The sequence below is a fragment of the Pistacia vera genome, unplaced genomic scaffold (genome assembly GCF_008641045.1).
Source record: "Pistacia vera cultivar Batoury unplaced genomic scaffold, PisVer_v2 Contig217, whole genome shotgun sequence".
Lineage (NCBI taxonomy): Eukaryota > Viridiplantae > Streptophyta > Magnoliopsida > Sapindales > Anacardiaceae > Pistacia > Pistacia vera.
Window position 1 is genome coordinate 1,290,344 of NW_022196021.1, and position 20,660 is coordinate 1,311,003.

At 35.2% G+C, this 20,660-nt stretch overlaps 2 protein-coding genes and 1 pseudogene across 2 annotated transcripts; 2 read left to right on the forward strand and 1 right to left on the reverse strand.

The window, feature by feature from the left end:
- Window positions 1-201: 201 nt before the first annotated feature.
- LOC116130106 (gibberellin 2-beta-dioxygenase 1-like) lies at window positions 202-1,829 on the forward strand. The gene is made up of 3 exons (XM_031415859.1): window positions 202-659; window positions 745-1,099; window positions 1,452-1,829. Exons 1-3 carry the CDS (start codon window positions 256-258, stop codon window positions 1,698-1,700), a joined length of 1,008 nt encoding a protein of 335 aa, XP_031271719.1. The 5' UTR covers window positions 202-255; the 3' UTR covers window positions 1,701-1,829.
- Window positions 1,830-4,761: 2,932 nt separating this feature from the next.
- On the reverse strand, window positions 4,762-6,620 carry LOC116130033 (cationic amino acid transporter 8, vacuolar-like). Its single transcript, XM_031415780.1, has 2 exons — window positions 5,967-6,620; window positions 4,762-5,879 (listed from the first exon to the last, which is right to left on the reverse strand). The coding sequence occupies exons 1-2, from the start codon at window positions 6,523-6,525 to the stop codon at window positions 4,762-4,764; spliced, it is 1,677 nt and encodes a 558-aa protein (XP_031271640.1). The 5' UTR covers window positions 6,526-6,620.
- An 8,376-nt stretch (window positions 6,621-14,996) lies between these two features.
- LOC116130134 lies at window positions 14,997-15,115 on the forward strand (annotated as a pseudogene).
- The last annotated feature ends 5,545 nt before the right edge of the window (window positions 15,116-20,660 follow it).

A 20,660-nucleotide genomic window follows, 5' to 3' on the forward strand; every position in this document is an offset into this window, starting at 1 on the left:
AACTAGTTATGAACACCCCTTAGTTAGCTTAAAGGGGTATTTCTTAACATTTGAAATGCCAGGACCTTGATTGAACAACCAAAAGCTCAGGGTGTATTAAGTTATTCTCTCCTCTAATAAAGGTTAACAATTTAATTTTTCTTTTTTTTTTTTTTTTTTTGCTCCACATTTTTCTCGTATAAATAGCCCCGCCGAACTCAAAGCCATTCAATTCAATTCACTTCTCTAAACAAAAGCTCATATACAAAGGCAACAATGGTGGCTTTGGCCAAGCCAGCAATCCAACAGTTTCCATTCACAAAAACTTCTTGCAAAACCTCCACATTGTTCCCCGCAATCCCTTTAATCGACCTCTCAAAACCTGATGCCAAAACCCTCATAATCAAGGCATGTGAAGAGTTCGGTTTCTTCAAAGTCATCAACCATGGAGTTCCCCTGGAATTCATTTCCAGGCTCGAAGCTGAAGCCGTTAAGTTCTTCTCTTTACCTCTCCCGGAGAAAGCACAAGCCGGCCCTCCCCGCCCCTTCGGCTACGGCAACAAAAGTATCGGACCAAACGGTGACGTGGGTTGGGTTGAATACCTCCTCTTCACCGCCAATCAAGAGTCTAATCTCCAACGATTCGTTTCACTTCTCGGCAAAAATCCGGAAAAGTTCCGGTATAAACTTTCAGAAAAATCAATCAAAAATCATTCTTCTTTCTTTTTTTAATTTGTTTATAATATTGTTTTGGTGTGCTTGCAGTGGCGCTTTGAATGATTATTTATCGGCGGTGAAGAAAATGGCGTGTGAGATTTTGGAACTGATGGCGGATGGATTGAAGATTCAACAAAGGAATGTGTTCAGTAAGCTTTTGATGGATGAACAGAGTGACTCTGTTTTCAGGCTGAATCACTATCCGCCATGTCCTGATATTCAATCTCTGAATGGAATTAACAGCAATATGATTGGATTTGGAGAACACACAGACCCTCAGATTATTTCAGTGTTGAGATCCAACAACACTTCTGGCTTGCAAATTTCTCTCAGAGATGGGAGTTGGATTTCAGTTCCTCCTGATCAAAACTCCTTTTTTATCAATGTTGGAGACTCATTACAGGTACAAATTTTATACAGTTTTTATTGTTTATTTATCACTATTTACACCTATCTCTATCAGAGAGACAATAATATATCTTTCTTTTTAACTTTTTCAAGACTTCACTGTTTGGTAAGTTCACCACCCTCCAATAATTTTTCTTCTGTGCATACATGCACTCCGTTCTTATCTATATTCATGGAATACATTCATCCCACTTAAAACTCGCTTGTGTTTCTACTATCGAACTTATTCCATTACCTGAAAAAGAAAGTTTTTTTTTTTTTATCTCTATTGAGATGGAATAGTGCTTAATGGAGTTGAATAATGGTTAGTTAATGGAGATTTCTGTGTTTGGTGGGTGATTATGCAGGTGCTGACCAATGGGAGGTTTAAAAGTGTGAGGCATAGAGTTCTGGCAAACAGTTCGAAATCAAGAGTTTCAATGATTTATTTTGGCGGACCACCATTGAGTGAGAAAATAGCTCCATTGCCTTCACTCATGAAAGGCCATGAACAAAGCTTGTACAAAGAGTTTACATGGTTTGAATACAAAAAATCTGCATACAGTTCAAAACTTGCAGATAACAGGCTGATCCACTTTGAGAAAATAGTTGCCTAATGTAATTCAATACTCAAAACAATGGCTTAGATTAAGAGTTATACTTTGTATTATCTTGTAATTACCTTTCTTGTTTAATGCATAAACACAAAATCACGTTTCTTAATACAAGAATATGCTTTTGTTAAAGGCTCAACTGCACTTCTTTACGGTAAAAAGTTTCAGCAGTCAAATATGGAAGGACTTGGGTTAAACAAATAAGAGGAGACTAGTGCGTGGCTGGTTTTGATTCCCAAACAGTGAAAAAAAAAAAAAAAAGGGATGAAATGCAAGAAAAGTTAGATGGAGAAAAGAAGATAGATAGCATATTGTAAACAAAAGAATCTTGTGGGTTGTTTTCATTGGGACCATTATTGTATTTGTATGATAAACAACAGGCATTAGACCATGACTTAAGCCGGCCCAGGCCCTAGAGCAAACCGCGTGAAAAGCTGGGATTTTCTTTCTATCTTTTTCAAGAAAAGTCTTCTGATATAATCGTTGACTAAAAGCAAGTGGTATTTCCGAAACCAGGGGAAGTTTTTTTCTTTGTATTTATAGTATTTTTGGGTAAATAGTAATTTTATAAAAGAATAAAAAAATACACTTAAAAAGAGAGAAAACTTCCCCCAGCGTCCCGACCCTAGGATAAAAATTCCAAGGGACGAGACGAAAGAAGCAAAGATGTTCAATCCTTTACAAATCAGCCCACACCCGGAGTCCTTGAGTGCCTATACACAAACCCATAAACACCACCTAGTAGAAAAACAAATCTGCCACAAAAAACAGCAAAAAAACCAGAACAGCTAAAGAGCTGCAGAAAACCATCTGTATTTATAGTATTGTTGGGAGTTTCTTTGTATAAATGTATAGATAACATGATACGATATTGGCATTACTTGTAGGTTTTTTTTAACACATTAAGCTGCTATGTGCAGAAAAGCCTTATAAAATCCTCACCAAATTAATATGAATATGCATATGTTGATAAGTCTTGTAAACTTTGAGTTACCCTCAACACATACAAGACAAAAGTTGAGGAATTAGTGAAGATTAGAGACAGATTTTACTGTCTTAATCCATTGATTCAATTGTAATTTGTCTTCCAATTCAAGAAATAGAAACCCCATGATTCAAGCAAATGAAAAAGAGAAGAAAAAGTATAAGCTGTAAATTTGAGAATACTGACAGATAAACATGCCAATTCTTGTTCCTCTAGGACTTAAAAGGCAAGGTCAAATACAAACTGAATGACCTCAAACGCCATGTGAAAAGCAATGGAATGCCTAATGTTTCGTAAGGCATCTAAGGCAAAACCATCTCTTTAAGATTTATAAATTTATGGTGATAACAATTTTAAGTGACAGCAAAATTTAGATACTTGTTAAAATGCAGAGTTGATTTTGTATCTTATGAATATCTACGTGTCAGAATTTTTTTGAAATCCTCATAGATCAATATGTCTAGAGGATGAGAAAAATCTTCCTCTTCCCTACATTAGATGTTGGTACAACCACTATCCAATTATTGACATGTCTCACTGACAATGGCTCTCTGCACAACCCCTATGTTTCCAGTAAAGGAATAACTCGTGAATGTATTAAATTGACCACCTCGAGGAATCGGCCCCTGGAGTTGATTGTGTGATTGAATTAATATTGCTAGGAATGAGAGACTTTTCATTTGCTCAGAAATCCTTCCATCAAATTTGTTTGAAGAGAGATATTATGATTGAATGACTGTCAAATTCCCAAATGACAATGGAATCTTAACTATTAGGCTATTGTGAGAAAGGTTAAATAATATTAGCGACTTAAAGTTTCCAAAAATTTCAGGAATTCTTCCTTAGAACTGACTGTTTTGACAGGTCAGTGGATGTGAAAATGGTTATATTCTTTCTTTCTTGCTTTACCTCCTAATGTTTCTTTGTCTAGGTTATTCATCCCTAGATGCAACACAGGGAAAGTTGCCAATAAATTGTGGAAATTTTCCACTCAAATTGTTTTTAGACAAATCAAGACCTTGAAGGGATGTTAATTTGCAAATAGGAGGGATTCGCCCAGTTAATTGATTATTAGAAACTAAGCATGAGCGGCAATCTGTCAAATGTTAGGTTTGATTTGTTAATAGCGAGTCCTTACTTTCCAATCCTTCATTTTGCTTTTCTCATCTTTTATAGTTAACTTCCACTTGAATGAGTTACCAACTTGCATCGCTTCCTCATAACATTCTGATTCACCACTATCTAAAATATAGTGCAACAAAGAAGAGTACCTCTGTGATGGTCTTATAGTCTTGGAAGATCTTCATTCAGTTGAGTATGTAATGAACACATGATTGAAGAAAGTTTTAATTTGATGCATTTCTAAATGCAATGGAATAATTTAAACTGTTTCTCTAAACTATTTGATAAGAAGATTTTAATCCTTTTGAACAGAAAACAGTAGATTGCGGTTAATACATGGATAAGATTGCCTGAACCAAAAACCAATGAAGATACATGAATCAAAAAATCAATACCAAGCTCAGAGTGATCATATAGTAGATTCATACGAAAATGTTCATGAAAAACGAAACAAGAACTGTAATCTAATGTCTGTTTTACAAACAGTAGACATGCCTGTTGCAGGATTTTGAGAGGTACGCTCTACATAATAGTTAAGTTAATTTAGACTTTAGATGGCTTTAGTTATGGCCACTCTGCAATCAGAAACAATGACTGATTGGAATCGAACACAAATTTCATAAAGGAATGACATAATCTGTGATGAGACTTAAGGACCCAACGAATTGCAGCAATGAATGTATGTAATCAGGGTTAAGTTTCACCAAACTGTATATTTACATTGAAAATTTAACAAACATCAGAGACTTCCACAGAATAGCCATTTATTCCTGACCCAAAAAAAAAACCAATAATTAAACAAACAAGGTTGGACAAATGCAATTTCATTTCAAAATTACAGTTTCTGATAATAATTTGTTCTGTATTACACAGTTCATCTTTAGCCATATGAAGAATATCTATACCACCACTAATGTACAATACTACTTCTGCTTTGAAGCATCCCTTGACTATATTTCACAGGCCTTCGTCAAGTTTTGATTCTTCTTGGTTCTGATGAGCCACATCATAAGTAGCATGAAGACCAACCAACACATAATACACAAGCATTACTACACTGCTAATTAAGAACCTCCAGAATGCCACATAACCCAATGACCCTAATAGAAATAAATTCATCCCAATTGACAATGATGGTAACCATGGAACTAAAGGAACCCCCCAAAGTTTTGGAACACGCTGCTTTGGAAGCAATACCATTCCCAGAGTTCCCAAAAACCAAAGCACTGCAGTTATCACATACCCAATCCAACCCTTCCCATTTGAATTCCAGATTGCTGTTACACCTAAAGAAGAAGCAATTACAACAAACAGACACACTAAAAACTTAACCAAATCATTCTTTGGAGTAACATCCTTCTCATAGTATCGCCTCACAAGCAATGCAACAGCCACAAGCATAAAAATTAAGAGCGTACTAAAAGAGAAAACACTTGACAAGACATCTAAACTAGAGAAAAATGCAATAATGGCACTAAGAATGGTTACCAACAAAGTAGCATAAATAGGTGTTCCAGTTTTTGGGTGAACTAGAGCAAACCAGGGAGGAATCATATGAGCTCTAGCAATCTGAGTCGTGTATCGAGCTTGCCCAAGCGATCCCACCAACAAACTTGTAGTCATTCCCTTAAGTGCACACACACTCACCAAATACTTAGCCCATTTCATGCCAATTTGTTCAAAAGCAACCGAGTATGCAGCATTTACATCAATTTGGGTATACTTTACCATCATGGTCAATGCCAAAGCCATCAAACAATAAATCACAGTAATCATAGACATTGAACCAACCAAACCAATCGGTATATCCCTTGCAGGACGCTTAGTCTCTTCAGCCATGGTTGCCACCATGTCAAAACCAGTATAAGACCAATAAACGACAGCTGCAGCTTCAAAAACCCCCTTTGCACCAAAAGGTAAAAATGGCACTAAATTTGAACTCTTGCCATGAACAAACCCAACAACAATAACAAACACAATCACACAAGCAGTCACAATAGAACTAACCCAATTCAACCAAGAAGTCCTCCTCGTCCCACTCATTGCTATCCCATTAGCAACCAAAAGCACCAAAACTGCAACCGGGTCCAACAAGTTAAAACCTTTAGCAAAAGACTTAACTTCAAAACGCAACAAATCAGAGTTATCAGCATCAATCATACTCGCCAAATACGAAGACCAAGACCTCCCTAACCCGGCCGCACCAACAACAGCTTCTAGAAGAATATTCCCAGCTGCAATATAAGCAATAAAGTCGCCTAATTCAACACGAAGATACGAAAAGGACCCACCTGCAACGGGAATTTCAACGGCAAACTCTGTATAGCAAAACACAGAGAGCAGTGCGGAGACCCCGGAAGCTAAATAGGATAAAACAATGGCGGGTCCGGCGTGGTCATGAGCTTCTTGGCCGGTGATGACGAATATTCCGGAGCCGACGACGGAGCCGAAACTTAGCCAGATTAAGTCCCACCAAGTGAGGCATTTTTGAAGGGTTTTTTCACTTTCTTTTTGCAGAGTGATGAGTTCGTTGGCGTCTGTGGAACGAGAAAAGAGGCGGTTTTTGAGGCGGGGGTATGTTTGGGAGAGTGCGGACCTGTAGGAAGTGAAGTTTTGGAAAGAAGGCTCGGGGAAGAAGTCTTGCTTGCTCCATCGCCAGTAGGTTCTTGTTGTTGGAGATTGATGTTCTTCTTCTTCGGTTTGTTGTCTCTGTGCACCCATTTCTGCTGAGAATTGTTGGTGTTGTGGGAGTGAAGATGAAGGTTCAAGGTTGTTGAAAGTGAAACCGTTGATTGCGTTTATTTCATTAGTTGATCGTTTCGTTTCCTTAAGAAGAGTATATGTACTAGACGGTATGAATTAGACTCTGTATCTTTATTTTTAGAAGTTTTTATTATTTTAGAAAGTTTTTTATTTCTTAATTATTTATTTTCTTTAAAAGTTTGAATTTCTGTTTATTAAATCTTTTTGATTTATTTTTATTTTTTTTTTCCTTAAGAGAGATTCATTTTTGAAATTATCTCACAATTATAACTAATTTATTTATGTCTTCTTTATTCAATAAAAGATATCATAGAAGTTCTGTATCTTATTTTTATAAGTTTTTTATTTCTTAATTATTTCTTTTCTTTAAAAGATTAATTTTCTGTTTAGTAAATCTTCTTGATTTATTTTTATTTTTTTTCCTTACGAAAGATTCATTTTCGAAATTATCTCACAATTGTAACTAATTCATGATATCAGAGCAAGTTTAATCTCGTTTTATTTATCTTTATCATCGAGTTATTCTTATTCGTTATCTCTGGGTCTTCCAAATCTTAATGCCCAAATACAAATCAGCCTCCAGTATGGCTACAAAAAGTAATTTTGGCATCATCGATCCTTCATCTCCTTTTGTTCACAATATGGAAGCCACCAATGTTCTTATTGCCTCTCATAAGTTGATTGGACACAATTATGTTCCATGCTCTCAATCCATCTTAATGTTCATTTGCCGGAAAGAAAAACACAACTACCTCACTTGTGCTTCAGTAGCCCCAGAACCCACGGCTCTTACCTACAAGAAGTGGTTAGCAAAAAACAATATGGTGATGTCAGGCTTGTCAACTCGATGAACATGGACATTGCGAGAATTTTTTGGCATTCGAAACCGCTAAGGAGATCTGGGATGCAGCCAAGGAAACTTACTCTAACACCGAGAACACTTCGGAGGTGGTAGAGATTGAATGGATTCTCCATGATCTGCAACAAGGTGATCTTAGGAGAACTCAACATTTTAATATACTTACGCCCAAATGGCATGAACTTGATATGTATGAGGTTCATAACTAGTCATGTACTGCTGATGCATCATTGTACAAAAAGATTGTAAAGAAAAAATGTGTTTACAAGTTTTTGCTAGGTTTGAATAAAAATCTTGATGAGGTATGTGGGAGACTCATGGGAACAAAGACATCACCTAGTCTTAGAAGAGCTTTCTCTAAAGTTCGACAGGAAGAAAGCAGGAAGAAGGTCATGATGGAGTTGATGGCTTGGAATACATTCATCAAAAATTTTCTTATCAACATAGCCTTTTTCTTGATATCTTTTATTAAATTTAAATTGGCGCTTATTCTTATGAACCAATGAAATACCTATGGTTTGATATAGAAAAAATTGTCCATCATTTTTTACAGACAGACGAGCCGGTTCGATAATCACTATTCCCTTTTTCATCAATTCGGTAAAAGTTAAATCCTTCTCAGTCATCAAATTGTCCAGATGCATTTCTCCCTTTTGAATATAGGATATAGCAATTTCTCTTGGATTTATCAGTCGGAGCAGGAGACAATCAATTTGGATATTATTTGCTTCATTATTGTGATTGTGGACGTTTTTATCAATAATTTGAATTTTGTTTGTTGATTCAAAATTTTTTTTTGCATTGATTCTTGGAATATTAAGTATAGATTAAAAAAAAAAAGGTTTATGTATACCCTTTCAATCAAAAATTAAAAAAAAAAAATGATTTACGGATTAATCGAGTACCTCAACATCTGAATGTAGCTGAAAACTTTGTTTTTTTAACTCGAGGAACTCAGCTTGCCCTTTCAGATAATCGCCAGAAAAATAAAGGAGGAAAGCCTTGGTGTGATCATTGCAGAAAACCAGGACATTTAATGGGAAGCATGTTGGAAATTACATGGGAAGCCAACATGTCAAATGGAAGAAGGCCAAGGAAATCACACCTCCACAAAAAAGCCACCATCACCTGAAGTAAGTCCTTTTAACAAGGAACAAATGGAGCTGCTTCAAAAATTATTGTCTCCTCTTCTGTCTACTCAGTCACAAACCAGTTTGTCTTCAAATCATGTCATTGGTTTTGGAACCTTGGCTCACAAAGGTAATTCTATGAGCATTTTTTCTGTGTATAAGAAACAAAACAAACCCTGGATTGTGGAATCAGGAGCATTTGATCATATGGCGGGAGATGCAACAGTTTTTAATACATTTAGCTCCTATCCAAATAATTTAACTGTTAAAATAGCGAATGGTTCACTATCAAATGTTGCCGGTATCGGTTCATTTGTGTTATCAAAAGATATTACACTCAATTATGTTCTTCATGTTCCTAACTTGACTGCAATTTGTTGTCAATTAGTAAACTTACTAAGGAAAGGAGGCGTGTTACTAATTTTTTCTCTACTCATTGTGAATTTCAAGATTTGGATTTGGGGAAGACGATTGGCAATGTCGAGGGGTGCTCTGGACTCTATATCTTTAACGAGTGCCCCTATTCACTAAAACAACCTCAAACGACAGTTTGTGTTAGTTCTTTCTCAATAATTCATCAAAATAATGATAGTACTATTATGTTATGGCACTATCACTTATGTCTTCCCAATTTTATGTACCTTAAACGTTTATATCCTTTGTTATTTAATAAAAATCTAAAATCTCTTGAGTGTGAAATTTGTCAATTATCCAAGCATGTTCGATCTCATTTTCATGTTCAACCCTATAAAGCATTTAGACCATTCATTAATGATTCACAGTGATTTCTGGGGTCTGTCAAAAATAAAAAATGTAATGGGTGCTAGGTGTTTTGTCTCATTCATAGATGATCATACTAGATTAACTAGGTGTTTCTTATGAAAGACAAATCAGAAATATGTCAAATCTTTAAAAATTTCAAAAATATAATTCAGATCCAATTCCAGTCACAAATCCAAATCCTGAAGTCTAACATGTTGGGGATTACTTCAACGTTGTACTAGGAGAATTTCAATCAAAAGAAGGGATAGTTCACTTAAGTTCATGTGTAGAAACCTGAAACAAAACGGAGTAGCTGAAAGGAAAAATAGGCATTTGTTAGAGGTAGTTAGGTTGCTAATGTTCTCCACAAATGTACCTAAATTCTTCTAGGGGGAAGTCGTTCTTAAAACAATATATCTTATCAATAGGATGCCATCTAGGGTGCTAAAATTTCAAACACCGTGTGAAACCTTTCTAAAAAAATTTCGACTACTTTTCTCATTTCCATTGTTCCACCTAAAATTTTTGGGTGCTTTGTCTTTGTCTATGTCCATCAACAACATATAAGTAAACTTGATCCTAGGTTACTCAAGTGTATCTTTCTTGGGTATTCGACAAATCAAAAAGGATATAAGTGTTACTTTCTTGTCACAAGAAAATTCTACAATTCATTGGATGTCACCTTTTTTTAGAATCAGCTATACTGCCCCCAAACTGATATTTAGGGGGAGAACTCAACTCAAGAATATCATTTTTGGGACTTTGAGTCATTCCTAGAGTCACCCATCACCATAGAAAATCACAATCTCTTAGTGTCAAAAAATCACATTCCTTTAGAGTCACTTAGTCAGCCTCTACCTACCGAAAACACTGAGTTCATTGTTGACTTATAGGATACGGAGCATATCCAAGAGGAAACAAAGGAAATAACACTTCCTCAACAAAACCAAGAAGCTGAACCAAGTCCTAATCCTCTTGAAATTCCAGGTAATAGTTCTAACTTAGATGGTTTTATTGATTTTGAGTTAGAAAATGAGATCCTAAATATGCCATAGCTTGGAGAAAAGGGGTTCGATCATGCACTCAGCATCCCATTGGAAACTTTATTTCATATGATGGTTTGTCACCTTTTTTTTGTGCCTTCACTATTAGTCTTACAGAGATACAAGTTCCTTGCAATATTCAGGAAATTTTCGAGTGCCCTAAGTGGAAGTTGTCGTTAATGAAGAGATTCAAGCACTACGAAAGAATGGAGCTTGGGAAATTACTGATCTTTCGAGCAGTAAGAAGATTATTGGGTGTAAGTGGACCTTCATAGTGAAATATGAGGCGGATGGTAGTGTAGACAAGTATAAAGCTCGTTTGGTCACCAAAGGATTCACCCAATCCTATAGCATTGACTATCAGGAAATTTTTGCTCCAGATGCCAAGCTCAACACTGTTCGTGTACTTTTATCCTTGGTAGCTAACCTTAATTGGTATTTGCATCAGTTGGATGTGAAGAACGTCTTCCTCAATGGTGATCTAGAGGAAGAAGTCAACATGGATATTCCTGACGAACTTGAGACATTATCTAACTCCAACAAGATTTGTAGACTTAAAAAATCCTTGTATGGACTCAAGCAATCTCGGCAGGCATAGTTTGAGAGATTTACTAAAGCAGTAAAAAGTTATGGATATTCCTAGTGTCAATCTGACCATACTCTGTTTGTGAAGCACTTCTTGGAAGAGAAGATGGCCATTATTATTGTTTATGTGGACGACATCTTCTAAAAGGTGACCATGAGGAAGAAATCAGACTTCTCAAACAATTCTTAGATAAATAATTTGAGATCAAGGACCTAGGGAACCTTAAGTACTTCCTCAAGATGGAAATTGGTCAGTCAAGGAAAGGCATCTCTGTCTCCCAACGTAAGTGGATTTGTTGGGTGAAACTAGAATGTTTGGTTGTAAACCTACCAAGACCTCTATGGAGCCAACAGTCAAGCTTGAAATTAATTATGGGAGTGCTCCTGTCGAAAAGGGATGGTATCAATGCCTTGTAGGGAAATTCATCTATCTCTCCCACACTAGACCTGACATCGGTTTCTCCGTTAGTGTAGTAAGCCAGTTCATGAATTACCCGACTGAGAGACATATGACTATTGTATACAAAATTTTGAAATATCTTAAGATGACTTCGGGTAAGGGTCTATTCTTCTCAAGAACTTCTAAGAGAAATATTGATGTTTATTCAGATGCAGATTGGGCAGGATCTATTACAGATCGATGATCAACTTCTGGATATTGTTCTTATGTGTGGGGAAATTTGGTGACTTAGGTAAGCAAGAAGCAATTAGTTGTAGCCCGTAATAGCGCAGAGGTAGAATTTTGAGCTATTGCATAGGGAATTTGTGAAGGAATTTGGTTACAAAGATTATTGTTAGAATTAAAGGTCACCTTGAAGCATCATAGGGAATTATACTATGACAATCAAGCCACCATCAATATAGCCAAGAATTTAGTTCATCATGATTGAACTAAGGATGTGGTGATAGACCGACATTTTATCAAAGAAAAGATTGAAGAAAAAATTGTTAAGCTTAGCTACACTTCGGCAACCGGTCAAATTGTAGATATTCTCACAAAAGCTCTTGCTTGACCAATTTTGAAGATTTTGTAGAGTAACTTGGTATAATCAATATCTATATATTGGCTTGAGGGGGAGTGTTGAAAGTCAAGCCATTGATTATGTTTATTTGGTTGTTTTGTTTCCTTGTTAAGAGTCTATGTATTAACTAGTGTATCTTGTTTTTAGGAGTTTTTTATTATTCTAGAAGTTTTTTATTTCTTAATTATTCTTTTCCTATACAAGAAGATTGAATTCCTAATTACCAAATCTTCTTGATTTGTTTTTATTTTTATTTTTTCCTTTAAGAGAGTTCCTTTTCAAAATTGTCTCATCATTGTAACATATTTATTTTTATCTTCTTTATTCAATAAAAAACATCATAGAAGAAATTACGCCTGTGTTTCTTCATTATCCGTGTCTTTATTTTCTTCAAAGATGAAAGAGGTAGGTTTATGATGAATTTCTAACATGTTTTGGACTTTTTAATTATAGTCCTATATTTTGTATGGGTTTTAACATCATTGTATCTAAGAAGTCCCTTTTGAAGGCTGGTCTAAAATATTAAGCACCTGTTTATGACAGAACTGTAGGAAACAGTGAAGGTTTTTTGTTGATTTCTTGAGTAGAATACACATATAAGCACTTAAAGGTCTGTATCAAATAATCCCTTTATCGTCTTATTTTTATCCTTATTCCGTTGGCAGAATAGCAGCAAAGAAGATGAAGACAATTGACAGAAAAATGGATCCTGCAAGGTGCAGGAATCTTTCTAAAATGTGTTAAATCTAAGAAAGTTGATTTGAATAACAGGTAGAAGTAGCATTCATGAATCTTATAATTGGAGTTCAATAATAGATTTACTTCTAAATTATTGCACGTGAGCTCCTAGGTCAAAATTGTTTATTAAGTTTTCATAATCCGGTTGGATTCATGCATCTTTATGACAATGACAAATTAAAAGGGTGGCGCTTAATTTTATAATTACTTTTCTAATCTTCCAACTTACAAATAATGCAAATAATTAAATTCAATGTGGTTTAGACTTTGACCATCAATTTATATTTATTGGTCTTACTCTCTTGCTTTATATATATAAGCACTTCAACTAACTTGCATTAATTAATGTATTAAAGCTATAAGTAATGAGGTCTATTTTAATTATTGTTATAATAACTATGAGGAAAGAGAGTTGAATTGTATTGAAGAAATTGACTGAAGTAATATTTGAAAATTGATGAAAGTATCTCTTAATGAATATCAAAAGGTATATTCATTCAAGAACCAAACCATCTCTTGAAAAGTTATATTTGATTATTCTATTTCTATTAATTCTTGATGTTTAATTTGTTAGGTGAGTGTTACGAAATCAATTTATAATGACTGGGTCCTATTTTTCATGAAATTTTTTATTTGAAAACGAGGGATTGAGAGAAGTGAATTTGTTGAAGGAAATAGTAGTAACACATAAGTTTATATTAATAGTTTTGGTTTGGTCATAACATGAACAGGATATAGTGTTTGGATTTAATAGAATGTTCTTCTTCTACAAGGACATCCATCCATAACTAATAATTCTTGTCATGTACTATGAAATTCCAATCCACCTTTTTTTCTTTCATGTCAAGTCTTTGTTTTGTCTATGTGTAGCTTTTTATTGGGTTAAACCATTTTAACTTAAATTTATGATACAAGTTTTTGGTCATTATCTAATCCGACTAACCTATTTTATTTTATATTTATATTAATTGTTATTTGTTAATATAAATATAATAAGGGNTATGTGTCGCTTCATAGCCACGAAAAGCACTACCAAAAGTGTGTGGCAAAATAATTGCTTTGGACCATTTGATGATGAAGAGGACTGTTCATACAATTAGAATTTGTGGCCATTTAATTCACGGATAAAGATTGGCAACTCGCAATTTCTCAGGAGTGAGCAAGCAAAACCTATTCGTCAGCTCTCGCAAATTGGCAGACAGGACCCATATCGAGTAGGCAAAACCTATATACGAACTGACTAATTGCGAACTGTCACGTCGGAGTTGTAAATGTAGTATTACTCTTTAATTCATAAGAACTTAGCTTGGTAGAATTCACTCAAACCCAAAAACTAACTCAAGGGAGGAGAGAACCCAATCACATATATATACTATAACAGTCTACTAAATTAGCGATATGAGACAAATACAACTTCTAATAGATACATTACAGTCATCACATTTAATGATTTAAATTGAAATGATTCTCCAAAAATGAAAAATATAGTGCCAAGTATACCCTTTATAGATAATAATAAAATAACCCTCAAAGATGTAATAAGGTAATTTACACACGTAAAACATTTAAATGTCAATATTAAGGGCTCTTAAGAACCATAAAGAAAAGTATCATTTTAAACACAAAATTCAACATCAATGTGAAATGCTATTGACTCTCAACTATAAAGACATTTAAGAAGCTTAAAGAAAATGTAAATTATACCTAATCTTAATTAAAAAATTTAAGTCAAAAAGTTTAGTGAACAATTGCTACCCACAATCGTCTACCTTTTACCAATCTAAGTGATTACTTTAAAGAGAGGAAATTAAACGGTTAATAAATTTTGTCATTTACCCTAATAACAAAGGATTAACCCCCATTAAACAATTGCTTAATGATCCATTAACAACCCCATTATGATGAAGTAGTTTGCCCATTCTTGTCAAAGGCACCATCACCATTATGATATATCATTGTTGGAGCATTTCTTGCTGATGTTATGCCTTTGATATTGGCATAAAAGAATTAAACATGTCTTAATCACCATCATCATCTCTTAGTGTGACTTAACATTACACAATATTATTCATCATTCTTTTCTCATTTTACTTATTATAAAGTTTTTTTTATTAACCAAAGTATGTTACATAACTGTGAGTGAATACACACTTACCACTAGACTTGTGGTCGGATGACAAGACTTTAGCCATCTGAGTAGGTTATCCAGAGGTATTGTGTTCAATAGACCTAGAGAATTAGTGGAGATGTTTGTAGGGTGTTCAATGGACCCCAAAAATTAGTTGATGTGGGGTGCGATCATACTAGCACTAATGCACCATATCTCATCAGAACTTCGAAGTTAAGCGTGTTTGGACGAGAGCAGTACTAAGATGCGTGACCTCTTGGGAAGTCCTCGTGGTGCACCCCTCAAAAAAAAAAAAAAAAAAAAAACCACCTCTAGGTAGCTTGATGGTTCTCTTTGGACTTTTGGGTATATTACTCAAAAAGTCATAAGTTCGAATTCACATAATAACTAATAAGGGGTAGCCATTGGAGGTTTATCTGACTGTTAACTTCAGGGCCCTGAGAGACTAGTAAAGGTGTGTGCAAGTTGGCTTGGACACCCCCGGATATAAAAAAAATAATAAGAAAAAGATTAGTTGAGATACGCACAAACTAGTCCAGACGCCTCGGTTATCAAAAACTCTTTTAAGCGATTCCCTCTGTTATATACTTGTACGCATGATCAAATTTTTAATTCTATAAACTTTTTGACCAAAGAAGCATCTCAACCACCTCTCTCAATCGTGTAACCAATCAAAGTATAATTATATGATTCAAAACAGTATTAGTCCATTGTCAAATTAATTAATCCATGTATAAATTATATAATCCCCTTATCAATAAACCGCCCACTTCAATAGTCAATTATGACTTCTTGTTTTTTTTTTCTTTATAGTTATTTGTTGAATAACGTATGGCCTTTAGATGGAATTAAACTATGCACTCATTTTAAGTGTCCATTTCAATGGGTCAGAAGTTGCCTAAAGGTAAAAGTGAAACCTGATAAAGAGTTATGGGTAAGCCCAACAATTTTTAATTGGCCTTATACATGCCGAATAAAGTATGGGCTTTGAAGGAGTCGTAAAGCTAGGGCCAACCCACTTTGTATGGACTGGAATAACCCGATTAAGTTAAGCCCAACCCATTATCTGTGATATTATTAACCCGTATTTACTTACTGATAAGGGGGTGTTTGGTTGGGGTTAATGTGAGATTACTGGGGTTATGTTATCTTATATTACTTGATTATCACGTTTGGTTGTCAAGTAGTATAAGATTCTGGTAATCTTTAATATTTGAGGTAATCTGATTACCTCAATTTTCTTAGGTATTATAAGATTACCAGTACAATTCTATCCCTTATTAATAAAAATTTTAGGACAATAATACCCTTATTTTTATTTTATTTACATGAATGTTGCTTTTACTATTTCACCCCAATTAATTAACTTTTTGGACAAAATTACCCTTGAATTCAAAACAAATTGCAGTCCACCCAAGCCACCACCCCCACCACTTGTCGTCACCTACCGCCGGCAACCATCGCCGTGGCCAGCCGCCGTCACCGCCAAAAAGGTGCACGGTAGGCCAAAAATGGCCATTGTGGGCCGATATGGCCATTTTTGACCAGAAATGGCTAGATCTAATCTGGCTGTCACGGATCTGGCCGTCTCTAATCTAGTTGTCAACGGCTAGATTTGTCACGATCTGGCCATTTTCGACTAGAGTACACAGAGGCCATTTCCTGCCTTCCATGCTCCGTTAGCTTGCCGACGGTGGTTGCCAACGGCAGGTAGTGGCTGGGTTGGTGAGGGTGCTTTGTTGATTTTTCAAAGTTTTATTACAGAGTCGTTTTTTCTAAGTTTTTAAATGCAGGGGGGGGGGGGTTATAATAATCAATATTAAAAAATAATATTTAATTAGAGAACAATTCAGTAATTTAAATAACATACCCACCAATTTATTCCTCATAACCAAACATATTAATAAAACATACCCACTAATTTATTCCAACTAACCAAACATGTTTTCCTAAAGATTCCCAATAATCTTCAAAGTAATTTAACTTTTTAGTAATCCAACATTCCTAATAATCCAACATTACCTGAACCAAATGCACCCTAAAGGTAATACTGCACTTATAACTTAATCTCACAAACTTTCTCTCACAATCCCAACATGGTAGCTCGCAATTGGTCAACTCACAATCGATCCCACTTGTCCAATTTTAGGTCCCATTTGCTCAATTGCGAGTTACCACGTCGAGGTTATAAGAGAAAGTTTATAAGATTAGGTTGTAAGCCAATTTTTATTGTACTAATAATACCACACTTACAAAGATTCTATATAAAATATTTCATACAAAGTGATGTGTCAAAATACGATTGGATGAATTAATATAAAAATTAACTTAATAAATGCATATTAAATTATGGTGAATGATATGTCAATGCAAGAGTATTGTCACATTCTTTTGTATAGAGTCTTTGTAAGTATAATATTACTCATTTATTTACTAATCTTAGTTTCGGATAAGATTATCATAAAGGATATATGTGTGTGCAATCGATTAAAAACACCTGTTCATATCTTTATCACGGGCCTACTAGGCATCCCAAATTTTGATTTTGTATGGTTTAAACAATGACTCAAGATTTGATATCATAATGGCATGCATAATGTATAGTATTATGATACAAGTAATAGGACAAGGTTATGGTGCCGTGGGAGACATGATATGATAGGAAAAAAAAAAAAAAGGATGAGAGGAAAAAGCAATGGCCATAAAATAACAAAGTGGGTCAGGGAGATTTTAGATTGGTGGCTCAAAATAGGTTGGGAGGAGCTTTCATCTTTGAAGAAAGTGGGTAAATGGTAGAGTGGGTTCACCACAAACACTTTGTTATACCAAAATTTCTTGACTTATTTATCACAAACTCACTATATTTCACACTGCTATCTTGTCTTGTGGCCTTGTGGGGTTCCACTTCCACCGCGCCTTCTCAAATCAAAATTATGGACCCCCTTGTTACTATATTTCAATTTATACCCTCAATTTAGAGCTTCTTCAAGAGTAATTATCTAAATAACAAAATCATTATTTTATCAAAAGACTATTGCTATATATCTCTATATAGATGAATTGGCCGACTAGTTTCAAATATATAATATTTTACATCTATTCGTGATAGCCCAGATGGTTAAGGCGAATTATCAATAATGTGGATAGATGCACAATTTTGTTCGATTCCCCATCTGAGCATCCATGATCTAAGTAAAACACTTAGATTAGTCAAGTCGGGTGTGGCGTAGCTAACTCAGTCGAGTTGTTGACTTAGATACCTTGGTAATTAATCTAAAGGTTATAATAAGATAAAGATTGGTTCACAACCCAATCTTACAAACTTTCTCTCGCACCCCCGACGTGGTAGCTCGCAAATGGTGGCAAGACCATAACGAACAGGTTAGACCGATTTGCAAGCTAACAATTGCAAGTTGCCACACAGGGTTGTGAGATAAAGGTAAAAAAATGGGTTTTAAGTATATATTACCCTTAGGGGCCGTTTGATCAAGTTAATATTAGATAATTAAGGTAATTTTTTTAAATTTAGCAAATGACGATGTTTGGTTGGTTTGTAAAAATTATTCTTGGAATATTTTATGACAAACAGTACATTTGGGTTATATTGTCGGAAATCTTAATACCTCGGCGAGGGGGGGGGGGGGGGGGGGTGGGTGGGGGCGCTGTTATTAAAACTTACCCCTGCTAATACAATTGTGTTTCCGATGTTGTCCTAGATAGTTGAGCATTTGGTCCAAATTAACCTTATATTTGTTAACATTTACAAAACACCCAATTCACTCGTGCAGACACTTTTGTCCTCGCTTCTAGCCACTATCGATCGCCACCAAAGGCTGTCAAAAGTAGCCATAATAGTGTACAATCGGCTATATATGGCCGGCTATGCGCTGGTGAGGCTTTTTCTAACCATGGATTATCCATGGTCGAAAAAGGCCAGATCTATGGCTATCTCATGACCAGATCTGTGGCACTGCCAGCGGTGGTGGCTAGCTGCTGGTAGTGGCTTGGGGTGGGTATGAGTGTTTTTGTTAAGTTTAAAACGTTTTTGGTTGTTAGGGTGTTTTTGCTAAATTTGAAAAGTAGGGGCTTAAAAGAATTATTTAAAAAATAATAATAAAAAATATTGTTATATTAATATTTAAAAATAAGGGCAATTTAGTAATCTATATAACATATCCACCCATTTATCCTCCTAACCAAACATATTATTCACCAATTTATTCAAATCAACCAAACACACTTTCTAAACATTCTCAGTAATCTTCAAGGTGATCTTTTATTCTGTTAATATAATATCCATCTATAATAAAACATTATATGATCCAAACGCCCCTTTATTAATATCGTGTGGATATTGTGAGTGAACATATAAGTTCAGAAAGACAAAGTTCCAACTATTATAATTATTTCCAATAACAATTTAAAAATGTTTGATAAATAGTAAATTTGCTTAATAATATAAGGTAAATAATTACATATTAATTTATAAAAATTTAGAAATTTAGTTTTTATTCTTAAAAATAAAAATAAAAAGAGTAAACGGCATTTTCCCACCCAAGGTTTGGTGAATTTGAGTTCCCACCATTGGTTGCATAAATTGCAGATTTATGTGAATCTTATTTATCCAAAAAATTCCTCAGTTATTTTGGATAGAAGTTTCATTTAGTATTATAGGTGAAAATAATTTTTTCATTCTTCCACGAGAAGATCCATAGGCGAAAGGATCATATATTTTAGGTAAATATTTTTTTAAGTCTCATTATTACATAATTTAGTCCTTTTTTTGAGTACATCCCAGGTAAGAGATCTTTTATCCAAAACTTTGATTATACTTAAATTAGCGCCGTTATTTTTTTCTCAAAATAACTCTTATATCTCAAATTTTTTTCAAATAACCCCTAGAGGATCCCAGCCAAGCCAAGAATCCAGCTTTATTCCAGCACCATTGGATCTCCTCGACACCACCATCAACATCCTCTTATCCTCCTTACCAAAACCTCTAACTTTTCCACCTGATTGCACATTGGCAAGGTGCCGGAACTTGGCTGGAAAGGGGCAAAAAAATACAAAAACTTAAGGGAGAGGCGGTGGCGATCGGCGGGTAATTGCAGTTGGCGATGTTGGGGGTTTTGGTGGGGGGAAGCCAGCGATGCTATTGGTGGTCTTAGGGGTGGTTTTCGGTGTCGGGACTTGCCGAAATTTGGATGAAACGACGATTGACACTAAAAACGACAACCGACTATTAGGGGGTTCAATCAGACGTGGCGGTTAGGGGTTTTGATGTGGGGGTTGAGAGGATTGCAATGGTGGTGTCAAGAGGGGTTGATTGTGCCGGAAACAGGTTGGAATTGCCTGAAATCGTCGGTAGGATGAATTAGAGAAGTGAAGGGTTATTTTGAATTTTCATCTTTGAAATGACCATTTTACCTTTTTAACCGTTAGATTAAATAGTTATCTGTTAATTTAAGGGTAAAAATCTATAATTTATGAAACCAGGGATGAGAACTTATAGATTCGCCAAACCTTGGGTGGGAAAATATCGTTTACTCAAATAAAAATTATATAAAGCAAATATTTGTACCAGAGTGTTTGTGACTATCTTGCCCCACTTGAAACATAGAACGTCGCTAACCCATCGAAGGCATTCAGTTCCACACTCCCCAGCCAGATAAGTGGAACCCACCTTCTAAAGAAGCTGGCCACAATTAAACGTGCTTTTCACCGCTTTTAAGGACGCGTGATTCTTATTTAACCACCAACAAAATGGAACGGATCAGAATCTAACAGCAAAGCAAGCAACCATATACCGTACTCGCACCCAAGTTC